Source organism: Marmota marmota, unplaced genomic scaffold (assembly GCF_001458135.2).
Source record: "Marmota marmota marmota unplaced genomic scaffold, marMar, whole genome shotgun sequence".
Lineage (NCBI taxonomy): Eukaryota > Metazoa > Chordata > Mammalia > Rodentia > Sciuridae > Marmota > Marmota marmota.
In genome coordinates this window covers 10,063,329-10,077,714 of record NW_025999968.1, presented here as the reverse complement: position 1 = coordinate 10,077,714, position 14,386 = coordinate 10,063,329, and the positions used below count along the sequence as shown (strand labels likewise).

Here is a 14,386-nt window from a genome sequence, read left to right as displayed (position 1 = left end):
CTGTCGCGCTGTCGTGTCGTTGTGCGCAGGGGGGGGGGGGGCGGCTCTGCCTCTCAGCAGGCCGCTACTCCTCTTCTGCCGGTGGGTCGCAGGCCCGCCTACCTTGCAGGAGTGATTGGAAGCTCTGCCCCTCCACGGGCCACAATATTGATCTTAATTACCAAAAATGTTCCCTGAATATTTCTTAACATACTCCAAAAATTCATTATGAATTGATTGCCTTCACCAAATAAATTTCTTAAAACTGTATTTTCCAATATCTTTTGAATACATATTTAACTAGAAATTATTGACCTTTGATGTGCAAGTTTCAAGGTTCAACAGTGGGTTACTTTCTGAGATTTGGCACATAATTGTTTTTATGGTTTCATTGTCCAATATTATATTCCTGGTCAGTCTTGTATTTTCAGACTAAAGAAAACTATTTCTTTTAGAAGCTATTTTACTGTTTTGATTAATTTTAAAGGTTAAGTTTCACCTTTTCCCCAGTCTCTTCTCCCTAGAACTGTCACCTGTACTTATCACTATTTGCATGTAGATAAGAAGGATTTATGATTGGAACTACTTTCTTAGCATCACTTTTATGTTGCTGTTCAGATGCCAAAAAATGTTAACACTTTAAAAATAGATAGATAAATAGATAGATAGATAGATAGATAGTAAAAGGACTTTCTCTTAGGATTATTATTATTATTTTTTGAGTGGTAACAAATAAAAGCCTACTCAAACCAATATGGCAAAGAAGGAAGCTAACAAAAGGATGCAGAAGTGTTGATGGAATTCAAAGGCAGAAAAATGTGTCCATGTTCCACAATGGACAGGAGCCACAAGGAAGGCAGGAATAGAAGTTCCAGCTTTCTCTGCCTAGTGTTTCCTCTGCATAAAATGGCCTTGCCTCTGGCTTCTGTATCATTTCATATTACCATGATAGAATCTGATTGGCCCAAACAGAAGAATGTCATCTCTTGTACTAGTCAGCTTCAATCACTACAATGAAATGCCTGAGGCAGCTAACTTTATACAGAAAACAGGTTTGTTTAGCTCATGGTCTTCATGATTCAAAATGCAAACAGCATATTGCAAGCTCTATATTGCTGCTTCTTGACCAAATCACCTCATGGCAGATAACAATGGCAGGAGCATGGGTTGAAGTAAGTCATAGCTGCTCCAGCCAGAAGAAAGAGAGGGAGTGGCCAGTCTTACTCCTATTATATTAACCCTCTGCTGAGAACTACTTAGGGGTTCCTGAGAAAATACCTAATCCCTTCTGAGGGTAATATACTTAATGTCCAAGGACCCCCCCACCCCAGGCACCAGTTCTTAAAGGTTCCACAGCACTTGCCAATACTGCCATTCTGGGGAACAAGCATTTAAAACATGGACCCTCAGGGGACAATCAAACCATATTCAAACCATAGCATCTCTAGTTCAATTAGTGGTGGCCTGAATGGCATGATCAAAGATGTTAGATTACACGGAAGCTAAACTCCCCTCAGAACACTCTGTAGAAGATTTAGCAAATGTATGCCAAAGTTTCTTTTAATTTGTATATTTTGGATATTTTTCAGATAAAATGTACAGATGCTCTGATGACTTCATTCCCAGGTATGTTGAAATTGAATCATCTTTTATGTTTCCCAATTATTGAGGGAAAGTAACAAAGGCTATATTGCTTATAGATTTGATTCAGGGATGTTGCACCTGGGTTAAAATAAAATGAAAGTGAATTTTAATTATTTTTACTCTCATCTGAAGATTAGATGCTCTAACATTATTATCCACTCTAGTTATTAACAAATCCTGAGTCAATCAAACAGCCGAGTGAAGAATGAAACGAGACTCTAACCTCGCATCTATAATTCTCATTAATTCCAAAAGCAGATATACTAGATTATGATTCAACTAAAATTTTAAAAGCACGGTTGAATTTTATATAGAATTATGCTGCACTTCGGAATCTGGAGTAGAGAAAAATCTGGCAATATCTCATATACCAATAAGCCTAGTGGCCCGCTCTTTGTTTATAAGGGTCATGTGAATCAATGGTAAGTGGAATGAATCAATTCTCTAATAGAGCATCCAGTTACAGTTATTCTTTAATATTTATTCCCTTTAATATTTATTGATCTAGTTACAGAGAAATTTGTATAGTTTAATACTTTTAAAAAATGTTTACAGCATAAATCATAATAAAGAAATTTCATTTTTCAGACAGTATTTCTGACACTAATGTGTCATTTCAGTGGAGATTCCATTTTAGGAGTAAAAAACAATCTAAATAAAGAGAATTTCTTAGAGGTATTCAAGGCCTCTTCAAGGCTCTGAAACGGCAGACTGACAGGCCTTTGAAAAACAGAGAACTTTCTAACTGCATAGCCTTTGGGATTCCAGTGGTTTTAGTTGCTCTCTACGTAAAACGTCTAACAGATGGAAGATCTGGGCTGCAGGCAGACCTACTCACACACAAAATTTTTAGTTTTATGACTTTTTTTTTGCATTGGAGTTCCTATAAAGCATGAGATAATTTTCAAGTCATTAGTTCATATCAGGAATGATTTGCTCATTACTCTTTTGTTTATTATCAAAAATATGACAAAAATAATCCTATATAACCATGGAGTAGAGGCTAATCTCCTTGATGACTGATTGTCATCTGAAGGTTAATTAAGATGCAGCGTGATAGAAATCTGTGACTAGATCATTTAACTGAAGAATGGTTTGTGAATTAGAATAGGAGGAGTTGGAAGGGAAATTCGGTAAAATACCCATCTCCATGTAAACAGGCTCTTTGCTGCAGGGCATAGGTGAAAAAGAAGCTGGTTTTGATTGTTTGTTTGTTTGTGGTGGTACTGGGGACTGAACTCAGGGTTGTTTTACCACTGACCTATGTTCCCAGGCTTTTTTACTTTTTATTTTTAGACAGAATTTCACTAAGATGCCCAGGCTAACCTCAAACTTGTGATCCTCCTGCTTCAGCCTTCTGAGTAGCTGGGATTACAGGCAAGCCTCATAGTGACTGGTTCTTTATAACATTCATTCATTCCATAAATATTCACTCAACAAATAAGCACTGTTTTAGACAATTGCAAAACCAGATCACTAATGACCAAACCCAAGGGAAGATCTACACTGCACAGAGGAAAACAAAGATCATCACTATGGCAACCACCAGGAGACAGAGTTCTATCACTTCAGCCTGCTGCATCTTTGGCTGCTGGTTTCTACTTGCTTGTGTCTTGTGTGACAAGACACACAACATACATAATTAGCTACATGTAGAAGATCTATTAAATACAGATATGAAGCAATGGAAAACAAAAGCCTAGAACTCATTGGGAGCTAGTTTTTCAGTGCTCAGGAAAATTGTCCAGGAATAGTATCTCATTTGCATGTGACCCCCTTGCACTGGAATTAAGAGACCTCAGAAAGCAGCCCACCTTGTTCTCGTTTTTTTTTTTTTGTTTTTTTTTTGTACCAGGGATTGAACCCAGGGGCACTTAACCACTGAGCCACATCTCCAGCCTTTTAAAATTATTTATTTATTTATTTTTCCTTTAGAGACAGGGTCTCACTGAGTTGCGTAGGGCCTTGCTAAATTGCTGAGGCTGGGTTTGAATGAGATCCTCCTGCCTTAGCCTCCTGAGCTGGCTCCACATTGGGTTTTATACCCTGGAGCAAAATGCTATGGTGGGCTAATGATGAAGGATCCCCTGTCTCTATGGGGGACTAGAGTCTGTTCTGCTGAAGCCAGTTACTCTTCATCCCTGGAGGTTGTTCTTTAGAACATTTTTACTTGTTCTTGAGAATTACAAATGACAGAGGAGGAGAACTTGATTGTTTCAAGGCCACCTGGAGAACTGTCCTGCAACAATAGAAATACAAAGATGAAAAGACACAGATCCTTCCTTCAAGGATTCAATCATCTCTTGTCTTGTGTAATAAATCTCCACTTAGGCAAAATCTGAATATGCAATGCAGACGTTATCTATAGAAAAGCATGCTAATTCACAGCATCCGGGTATAAACTTCATAACTTCTCTATTTCTCTTGATTATGTAGTTCAAAAATAAAATTACTTTTGTATGGGAGCTTTAAAGCTCTAGGAAAAAAAATCTACAGCCACTAAAATTAAAAATATTAAAACAGAGTAAGTGGAAACAAGGCCATCTTTTAAAGGTAAGTCTAGAATTAGTTATGCCTTTTCAGTTCCAAAGTGGCTTATAGCAATAAAGAAGGTAGTTAGCTTCCATCACACTGGGTTTTCCATTATGCTTCTTCCCTGCCCCCAACAGCATCTGTCTAGGTTGGAAGCTAGGCCAAAAGGGGAAAAGTTTTTCTTCTTTCACCTTCATTGTCCTGCTTCCCCAAATCCCTGCTCTTCCTGTACTTGTAGGTCAGAAACATGATCAATTTAAGAACAGCATAAATCTACAGAAAGTCAAATACTCACTTTCTGGTATTTACCCTGGGGCCACTTCGTTTTTCATTTAAACTGTAATCCTATACAATTCTTGGCTTTTTATTTGTGTAAGAAAGTTAGTGTAGTGGGAATACCATGGGTCTAGGATCCAGACTACTCTGAATTTTAATCAAATTCTCTCAATGGTAGTTTTGTAGTGTTGGGAAAATAAGCATTGGTGAATTTTACAGAGGTTAGTTGAAAAAAAAAAGGTGCTACTTTATTGGATGAGAATTAAAATCTGAGACTACTCATACCCATTTGAAGCTTGTTCAGCCTACTCTAGGAAAGCAGTCCTGGATTACAATTACTTCAAGTTTATCATGACTCCTCAGTTTTCAGTTTCTCTCAGAAAGCTTGGGACATGTTCCCACCAGCATTACAAAACATCTCTGCTCAGCTACTCTTCAACCTTAGGGCTATTTCCTGGATGGTTAGAGCTCTGCAGGATGGGACCCTTTTTATTTCCCCTCTGTGCTAAATACACTCATCAAATATAACTAGTGCCCTAAATATAACTAGTCTCCATTGTCTTCTTGACCTTTTCTCAGGGTTGAGAATGCTGAAGACAGTGGAACTCCTGGATTGTGTTTTCCTGATATAACACACTCCCAGTGGGGTATGCAAATGAGCCCCTTTTCTGACTGCTACTCAAGTGTCTCCGAGCTTTCCACCCTCCTGTTTTAATGTACAAATAACCATAACCCCAACCTTACCTGTATGTAACTGCATAAGTCTAGTCCCCTTCATAAGTATTTTTTGCAGTTCTAATGATGACATTTTATTATGATAGAAATGACTTAATTAATTGATGATAATATATTAATCCATAAAGTAAGTGGATAAAGGATATAAAAAGTTTTCCAGCTGAAGATAGTATAAAACCATTTTAATTGTTTAGGATTTTTTTCAAGAGTAAACCTTTATGATTCTTATTCTTGCAAAACGGTGCAAATTTCTTTTTGTTCCCATTTTTTAGATTTTAATTTGTTATATACGACAGCAGAATGCATTACAATTCATATTACACATATTTTTGAGTTCTTTATATACCTTAGAGATTAGTGCTCTATCTGAAGTGCGTGTGGTAAAAATTGGCTCTCAAAACATAGGCTCTTTATGCACTTCACTGATTGTTTCTTTTGCTGAGAAGAAGCTTTTTAGTTTGAATCCATCCCATTTATTTATTTTTGGCTTTAATTCTTGCACTATAGGAATCTTATTAAGGAGGTCAGGGCCTAATCTGACATGATGGAGATTTAGGCTTACTTTTTCTTCTATTAGACGCAGAGTCTCTGGTTTAATTCCTAGGTCCTTGATCCACTTTGAGTTTTGTGCATGGTGAGAAATAGGGGCTTAATTTCACTTTGTTGCCTATGGATTTCCCAGCACCATTTGTTGAGGAGGCTATCTTTTCTCTAATGTATGTTTTTGGTGCCTTTGTTTAATATAAGATAACTGTAATTATATGGGTTTGTCTCTGTGTCCTCTGTTCTGTACCATTGGTCTACAAGTCTGTTTTGGTGCCAATACCATGCTGTTTTTGTTACTATTACTCTGTAGTATAGTTTAAGGTCTGGTATAGTGATGCTATCTGCTTCAGTCTTCTTGCTGAGGATTGCTTTAGCTATTCTGGGTCTCTTATTTTTCCAGATGAATTTCATGACTGCTCTTTCTATTTCCATGAGGAATGCCAATGGCTTTTGTAAATGTGATAATTTTCCTTGTTTCCCTTTCAGAGGTTTTGTCACTGATATACAGAAATGCCTTTGATTTATGTGTGTTGATTTTGTATCCTGCTACATTGCTGAATTCATTTACTAGTTCTAGAAGTTTTCTGGTGGAATTTTTTGGGTCTTCTAGGCATGGAATCGTGTTGTCAGCAAATAGTGCTAATTTGAGTTCTTCTTTTCCTATCTGTATCCCTTTAATTCCTTTTGTCTATATAATTGCTCTAGTCAATGTTTCAAACACTATGTTAAATAGAAGCGGCAAAAGAGGGCATCCCTGTCTTGTTCCAGTTTTTAGAGGGAATGCCTTCATTTTTTTCTCCATTTAGAATGATGTTGGCCTGGGGCTTAGAATAGATAGCTTTTAAATATTGAGATATGTTCCTGTTATCCCTAGTTTTTTGAACATGAAGGGGTGCTGTATTTTGTCAGATGCTTTTTCTGCATCTATTGAGATGATCATATGATCCTTATCTTTAAGTCTATTGATGTGATAAATTACATTTATTGATTTTTGTATGTTGAACCAACCTTGCATCCCTCAGATGAATCCCATTTGATCGTGGAGCATGATCTTTTTGATATGTTTTTGTATTTGATTTTTCAGAATTTTATTGAGAATTTTTGAATCTATGTTCATTAGAGATATTGGTCTGAATTTTTTTTGATATGTCTTTAACTTGTTTGGAAATCAGGGTGATATTGGCCTCATAGAATGAGTATGGAAGTCCTCCCTCTTTTTCTATTTCCTGGAATAAATTGAAGAATGTTGGTATTAGTTCTTCTTTAAAGGTTTTGTAGAAACTTTGCTGTGTATCTATCTGGTCCTGGGCTTTTCTTGGTTGGTAGGTTTCTGATGGCATCTTCTATTTCATTGCTTGAAATTGATCTGTTTAAATCATGATTCAATTTGTGCAAATCATATGACTCTAAAAATTTGTCAATGCCTTTGATATTTTCTATTTTATTGGAGTACAAGTTTTCAAAATAATTTCTAATTATCTTCTGTACTTTTGTAGTGTCTGTTGTGATATTTACTTTTTCATCATGTATGTTAGCAGTCTGAGTTTTCTCTCTCCTTCTCTTCATTAGCACGACTAAGGATTTATGAATTTTATTTATTTTTTTCAAAGAAACGACTTTTTTCAATTATTTCTTGTTTCAATTTCATTGATTTCAGCTCTGATTTTAAATATTTCCTGTCTTCTACTAATTTTGGTGTTGTTTTGTTCTTCTTTTTCTAGGGCTTTGAGATGTAATGTTAGGTCATTTATTTGTTGGCTTTTTCTTCTTTTAAGGAATGAATTCCATGCAATGAACTTTCCTTTTAGAACTGCTTTCATATTGTTCCAGAGATTTCAATATGTTGTATCTGTGTTCTCATTCACCTCTAAAATTTTTTTAATCTCCTCCTTGATGTCTTCTGCAACTCATTGTTCATTCAGTGGCATATTATATAACCTCCATGTATTGGAGTAATTTTTTTAAATTTTATCATTGATTTCTAATTTTATTCCATTAGGATCTGATAGAATGCAGGATAGTCTCTCTACTTTTTTGTATTTGCTAAGAGTTGCTTTGCACAGTACTTGGTTTCACATATGTTGGGGATGTGAGGACAGAAGAATAGAGAGGGAGAAGGAAACAAATAAAAACTTGAAGGAAAAAACAAAGATTGTTTTGGTTGGTGATCTGCATCTTTTTTGCTTCGCTTCTCATCCAATAGGTGGAGTTGTCTGTTCTTAGCTGGTATCTCCACCCTCAGGATGTTGGTTACCAGGGTATGAGGGTTGACTTGGGTGCAGGGCACCTGGAGGTGGGGTATGGCACTCACAGGTCCCGATGGGAGGCTGCACCTCAAGGATCTCCTTTGGGTCCTGCTTTTGTGATGTGGGCGCCTGGTCTTATCTCCTCATCGTGCCTGTAGACCTCACAGTTCCTGGTCTCTATGTTAGTCTCTAAAATGTGTCTCATTCACCCTCTCCTTTCTACTTCCTAATATGGGACCTTGCTCTCTGGGGGTCTTATGTATTGCCCTTTGACAGCTGTGCATCCTTTGCGGACAGCTGTTTTGTACTGGGCAGTCACGGTGCCAGGTTAGCAGCTGCTGGGGAGAGGGAGGAGTTAGAAACTATGGGTACCTGGCTATCCTGTGTTCCAAACTGGTAGTTGCCCCAGCTAAAGATGGAGATGTTGGTGACCCAAGATGGAGGCAGCTGCTTTCAGTGAAGGGGTGTCAGGTCAGGTCGGCGGGAGCTGCTTGATGGCATTGTGCAACGTGTTCAGAGATGGGCTCTGTGGCATGTAGAGTTGTGGCTGTTAGCTGTCTTCACAGCCTTGGCGATGTCCGCGGGTGCAGGCAGGCTACCATGTACATAGGGGACTATGGCAGTAGCTGCCAAATCCCAATATGGAGGTGACGAGGGGAGCCCCACTTTGGTAGATGGGGGTCCACACGGGAGTGGCAGCTGGAGTTCCTGTGCGTGGGTAGTGGCTGAGTGTCCTGCATGGGAAGGGCGTCTGGGAATTTTGCACTGGTGCTGATGCTAGTGGTCCAGCTAAGGCACCCGTGAGACCTGCATGGGCGAGTAGACTGGAGTCTGGAGCCCCTCGCCGGCACTGGGGCTATAGTTCCTGAGAGGGAGCAGCTGTTGAGGGGTCCTCAATCACTCTCAGAGAAGCAGTATTCCCACTAGTTGAGACCCAGGTCACAGAGCAACACAGAATGCCGCCTCCCTCTGGCCTGCCATCTTGGATCCCCCCCTTCATAAGTATTTTTGGAAATCCCTAAGAAGTCCTTATGTGCTCTAAAAAATATTATTCTGCCTTGTCCCTTTGCCATGCCCAGCTCAGTATCACTGCTCCAGGGTCTCTTTATAAGTCTTCATTCTGGTAGTTCTTTTTAGTCTGCTTTCCCCACAGATCTGGCAAGAGACTCTTCTTTTCTAAGTACCCTAATGCACTAGCAAGCTCTTTTTTTGTTTAAAAGACTTCCAAAGAATTGGCCATTTTGGAGAGGAACTTGAATCCTAATCAAGAGAATGAAAACTTGGTATTAGATATGAAGGCTGAGAGTCCAGTGGTCTCTTCACAGGGGATTCACTTCTCAACCTCCAGCCAACACAAAACAGTTGACACTGTTCTCCTGGATCAGGATTTCATCACTGGTGCCCTTTTACTCTAAATTCAAGATGCACATACCCATGGCACAGTTCCGGCCAGGGAAAACAAAACTTCAGTAGTCACATGCTCAGGAACACATCACTCTAAACTCCCATTTTCTCTCCTGCATCAATATTTTTTCTTTCTCTCTTGTATCATTCCCCTCAATATATAAATGACTCTATTGTCCATACCTTAAGACAAATAGAAAATGCTCCTTCTATACTAGATTGTCCCACAGATACCTCCCCATTGTTTGGTACCATTTACATAAACCTTGAAGTTTCCATCTCCATTCTGTACACATTTTTCTAGTTCTTCCTCCTCTTTTCCTCTTCTGTCTTGAATTTACTCTAATCAATCTTTGGACCTCTCTAATCCACAGCCCCTGTCAAAGGACATCAATGAATTCCACTGTTTCAAATATCATCTTACTGGATCCCTCAGGAGCATCTGGCACTCTAACATTCTCTTGAAACATTTGCTTTTTTCTGGATTGTGAGCCATTATACCCTATGCCCTCTGGATTTTCCTCTTCTCTTTCTGGCAGCTCCTTTTTCTTCTATGGTTCCTGGACCTTAAATAACAGAACATTCCTGAACTCCTCTAGTGAATGTCTTCCCTACCCATACTCATTCCATAAATGATTTCATACTCCAAGGCTCCCAAAAACATATGCCAATAGAACCCAAACTTACATCTCTGCCTATTCAAAGAAATGTCTGTCAAGAAAATCAAGTTGGCATTTGCCAAAATTTCTGAAAGATTCTGAAGCTTGCTTTTTCCTCAATTTGACAATTTCTCAGTTCTTTTAAACAATTTTACTTAGGTTTTTTTTTTTTTTTGTGTGTGTGTGTGTGTGTGGTGCTGAGGATTGAACCCAGGGCCTTGTGCATGCAAGGCAAGCACTCTACCAACTGAGCTATATCCCCAGCCCCAATTTTATTTAGTTTTGTAGAATTGTCTTTAATTTTTATTTGGATTTTGGAAGGCTATGTTTATATAATAGAATTTCGGAACTGAAAAGAATAGAAATCAACTAGTTTAATAATCTTGATTTATAAATAAGACAGTTGAAACTTAAGGAATTGAAGCCCAAGGGCGTTTAGAAAGAAGTAATGATCTTTTTTTTTAAAAAAAATTGAATGAATTATTTAAATCCCCATAGATCATAAAGTATTTGACTAATTAAAAGATATTTCACAAAAAAATTAAAAATAAGAATTTAAAAAACAAGATAAAGAGAAAAATCTGTTAAAACACAAAATTTGGGCTACAGTAAAAGATATAATTAATTCATCCTTAAATTTTGGTGTGCGAGTAAATGTATTTATTGGTGAAAGGGCCACTTGAGTCATTCTCAGAGCAATGGAGAGTCCCAAACTCAGGCCCAAACTCAGATAGAGGTACACTAGCCTCTCCGCTGTGGGATGATATCTTAATTTATTTTAAAAATTAATTACTATAATCTGCCACATAAAATACTGCCAAACACATGTTGAAGTTTATTACATGTCTGCAATAAGCTGGAGCTAGTTGGTATTTTTAAGTAAAAATACATTTTTAAAATTTGTTCGTTAGGCACTGCTCCTGAATAATAGTTTATTTGAGATGATTAATCATTTGAGACCTGCCTGTAGACACAGGGCACCGCATTATAAATCACATCTTATTTTCATTCATAGGGAATGAAACAATATTCATTTTTTGGACATGATTTATCATTTGCAGGTTGTGTCTGCTATCTATATGGGCTAGGAAAATGGATGGGTCATCTTATTAAAAATTTGAAAAACCTGAGCAGGGACCACTCTGTATCCTAATATTAAGCTGTGTTGAATTACTGGCTGGAAAGAAAGGTTACAGATGAGTTCCTCTGTTATAAGCTAAGTGAAAGACATGCTAGTACCTGGACTGTGAAACCATTTCACGCAGGCATTCTTTGAACTGCTATTTTTTAAGGATACTTACAATTTATACATACTGTGTCTTCTTTTAGAAGCATGGGGAATAATGCAGGTGTCAGGCCTTAAGATAAGAGTTCCCTTTTCTTTTGATGCAATTCCTTCCAGCTCTCAGTGACGTGTAATCTCCAAGTTAAAGCGCTTGGTACTATTTTATGAAATGCCACTTTTCACCACCTGATACGTTCCTCTGTTCCCAGCCTGCCATTGTGAAAGCTGGTTACTAGGGGTGTTGTCAATGGGAGGATATCATAGGTAGAGTGACAGTCTGATGACAATAGTAAGATGTCTATTTTAATAGTAGCATCACTCACATGAGGCTGGCAGGAAACTTAATCAAGGAACAAGAACAAATAGTCATGTGTTCTTCTCAATTTTCTTGACTAGAGGCGCACAAAGCTATGGTCCTGGTATGACTTCCTAGACTGTTTTCCTATAGCTGTTTAGTAGTACCACCTTCTGCAAGTCTTCCTCATGATGTGGACAGAGAACAGGCTTTAGGATCAAATTTGCATTACTATCCTAGCACTGCCAGTTACTATGTGTCTTTGAGAAATTTAACTACCTGCTATGAGTTTCAAATTCCTTATATGTACAATAGAAGTAAATATATGCATATTGTAGGATTGTCCCAAGGATTGAATGAGCACTGGCAAAGTGGACCGTTTTCATAATCGGTCATTGTTGATGACATTACACATAGGACTAAGGAAAACAAATTCATTTATTTAAATCTCAGTCTTCTCTTCTATAAAGTGGGGAATAATAACACTGTCTTTGCAGAATTTCCATAGGTTTTTAACATGGTGTATGTAAAACATTTAACCTAGCATCTAGATGCAATAGCTAATCAATCATTTTATTACAGCTGCCAATCTAATTAGTCTGAAATACTACTTATTAAACATAATCTTAAGGGACTGTTAAGAGTGATATTCAAGGTGAAAGAATACATTAGACAGTATGGTTATACAGTTAGTACAGATAGGTTCTAATCTCAACTCTTCTATTTATTAGACTTATGACCTTGAACAAGTTCTATAACCTCTGTGTGCCTAGGGTATCTTATCTGTAAAATGGGAAGGACACGGTTCTTTTCTTTTGGACTTTTTGTGAGAATAAAATGTACAAAAAATGAAATGCACTTCAAGTAGCACCTGACACACAATGAATACTAAATAAGCATTCCCTAAAAGAAAGTCCCATTTTCAACTATTTAAATTTACATGCATACATTCATACATGGATGTGCTCACTCACAGATAAACACATCTACCTTGGTTGGTTGAGGCTGAATAAGAACATGCAGTATTTAACTCAGTACTGACTTTGGCTAAGTTAGGAACGTTAGTAGTGAATTATTCATAAAATGGACTTTAATCATGTAAATTTTTTCCTTGTTATAGGGTTGATGAATATTATATTGAAGACACACCAATTTACGGTAATTTAGATAATATAATCCCAGGTAAGTTTTATTCTTTCATAACCTATCAATAAGTAGACCCACATAATTCTACAAAGAATTTGACAAAACTCATTTTTCAAACACAATCACATTTAAAAAATCCTTGGAGTAACTATAAATTCAAATATATTTAGTATATCATTTAGGATATGCTTCCAATGGTGTTTATTATAAATTGCATTGATACTAAGAGTAAATCATCATCCTGCTTTTCTATATTCTCTTTCTTTCACTCTATTAGTAATGAGAATACAGGAAGATCCTATTACCATGCATTTTGACACACAGAGAATTCATGAAATAAAGTTATTTCTAGAAAAGAAAATGATTTACAGAAACAGTGCTTTGTGCTCTATAAACAAAAGCAAATCTGCTGTAAATAATATGGAACAATAAATACTTCCTCTGGATTCCTGTGTTCTAACTGGTTCTTTTAAAATGGAGGACCTGGAGCTGGATGGATGGCAGATAGGGAAAGAACAGCTAAATCATCACTAGGTGATTTATACATTTTTGTTCTTATATAACAAGTGCTCTTCAGTTACCAGCATCCCTTATTCCTTGAATAACCACCTAAAAAACAAAGCACCCTAGATTCCTTGAAATAGAAAGCCTTGGTCTAGTCTCAGAACTGGTGAGAAAAGCTACTGCCCTTTCCCTATCAATCTCCACTCAATTCAAGAGAGAAGACTCTGGGGTTATAACTCCTGTTCATCTCTAAGGACCAAACACAGAGATTTCCTGTAATGTACTAGATGTAGCTGAATATCTATACTCAAAACAATATGGAACCCTCCAAAAATTAGAAATGTGAGGTTTTTATCAGATCCAAGAATTTTCTTAATTATATCTTTAATTGCAAATTGTCCTCTAAGCACTGAACTCTAAAGAATCAGAAACTATTACTCAGAAATACATTGTTAAAAATAATTTGCCCTCTTGTTTCCCTTTGCAGAATTGTTGTGCCCATTAGTAATATTTGAGAATTTAAATTCTCATGTATTCTATTGACCATCCCTGTAATTTCCATACACAAGTAAGCTCAGGTGTCATTTCCCCATAATCTGAGTTAAGTATGTACTGGACTGGGTTTATGAACCTGCTATTTAACAACAGATGATTTTGATGCAGATTTTTTTATCGACTATGTTTTGAGAACCTTGGACTATTTTTCCGTCTAGCTTTTTCAGAAAGGGTTGAAAGATTATTAGATATCTTTTATCATAGTAATGTATCTTTTTTCTCTGAGGGCAAATTGGTGCAGTCCATATTTCTGTTAGGTAACTGTGCATCCTAAGTGGGGGTATCTAGTGACATATTTGGAAGAAGAAAGATGTGGATGATTTAAAAAACTCATCCTCATAGGATGAAAGTATAAGTCTGCTGGCTTTTACACACTGAACAGAAGTCCCAAATATATAGGAACAGCACTGTACAGACTCGGACCTTTAGGTTGTGACTGTGCTATCTTGTCACTGACTATTGAGATAAAAATCTTAATGTAAGGCTTATTTTCAGAATCAGAATGTTTGATTCATGACTATGAATAAAAATTCTTACTCATAGAATTAAAGAATTGTACTTACTAATATATATATATATA

The 14,386-nt window shown here is 37.1% G+C and overlaps 1 protein-coding gene across 4 annotated transcripts in view; it reads left to right on the top strand.

Annotated features, from left to right (window-relative positions):
• LOC107136334 (T-cell receptor-associated transmembrane adapter 1) overlaps positions 1 to 14,386 on the top strand; it is a 38,346-nt gene that overhangs the window by 15,248 nt on the left and 8,712 nt on the right. For 2 of the 4 annotated variants that reach the window (XM_015478543.2, XM_015478542.2), the window contains exons 3-4: positions 1,569 to 1,605; positions 12,722 to 12,783. In XM_015478543.2, the coding sequence (XP_015334029.1) occupies positions 1,569 to 1,605; positions 12,722 to 12,783 (99 nt within the window). The remainder of the gene's footprint in view (positions 1 to 1,568; positions 1,606 to 12,721; positions 12,784 to 14,386) is intronic. The other 2 variants (XM_048803354.1, XM_048803352.1) reach the window with 1 other exon arrangement.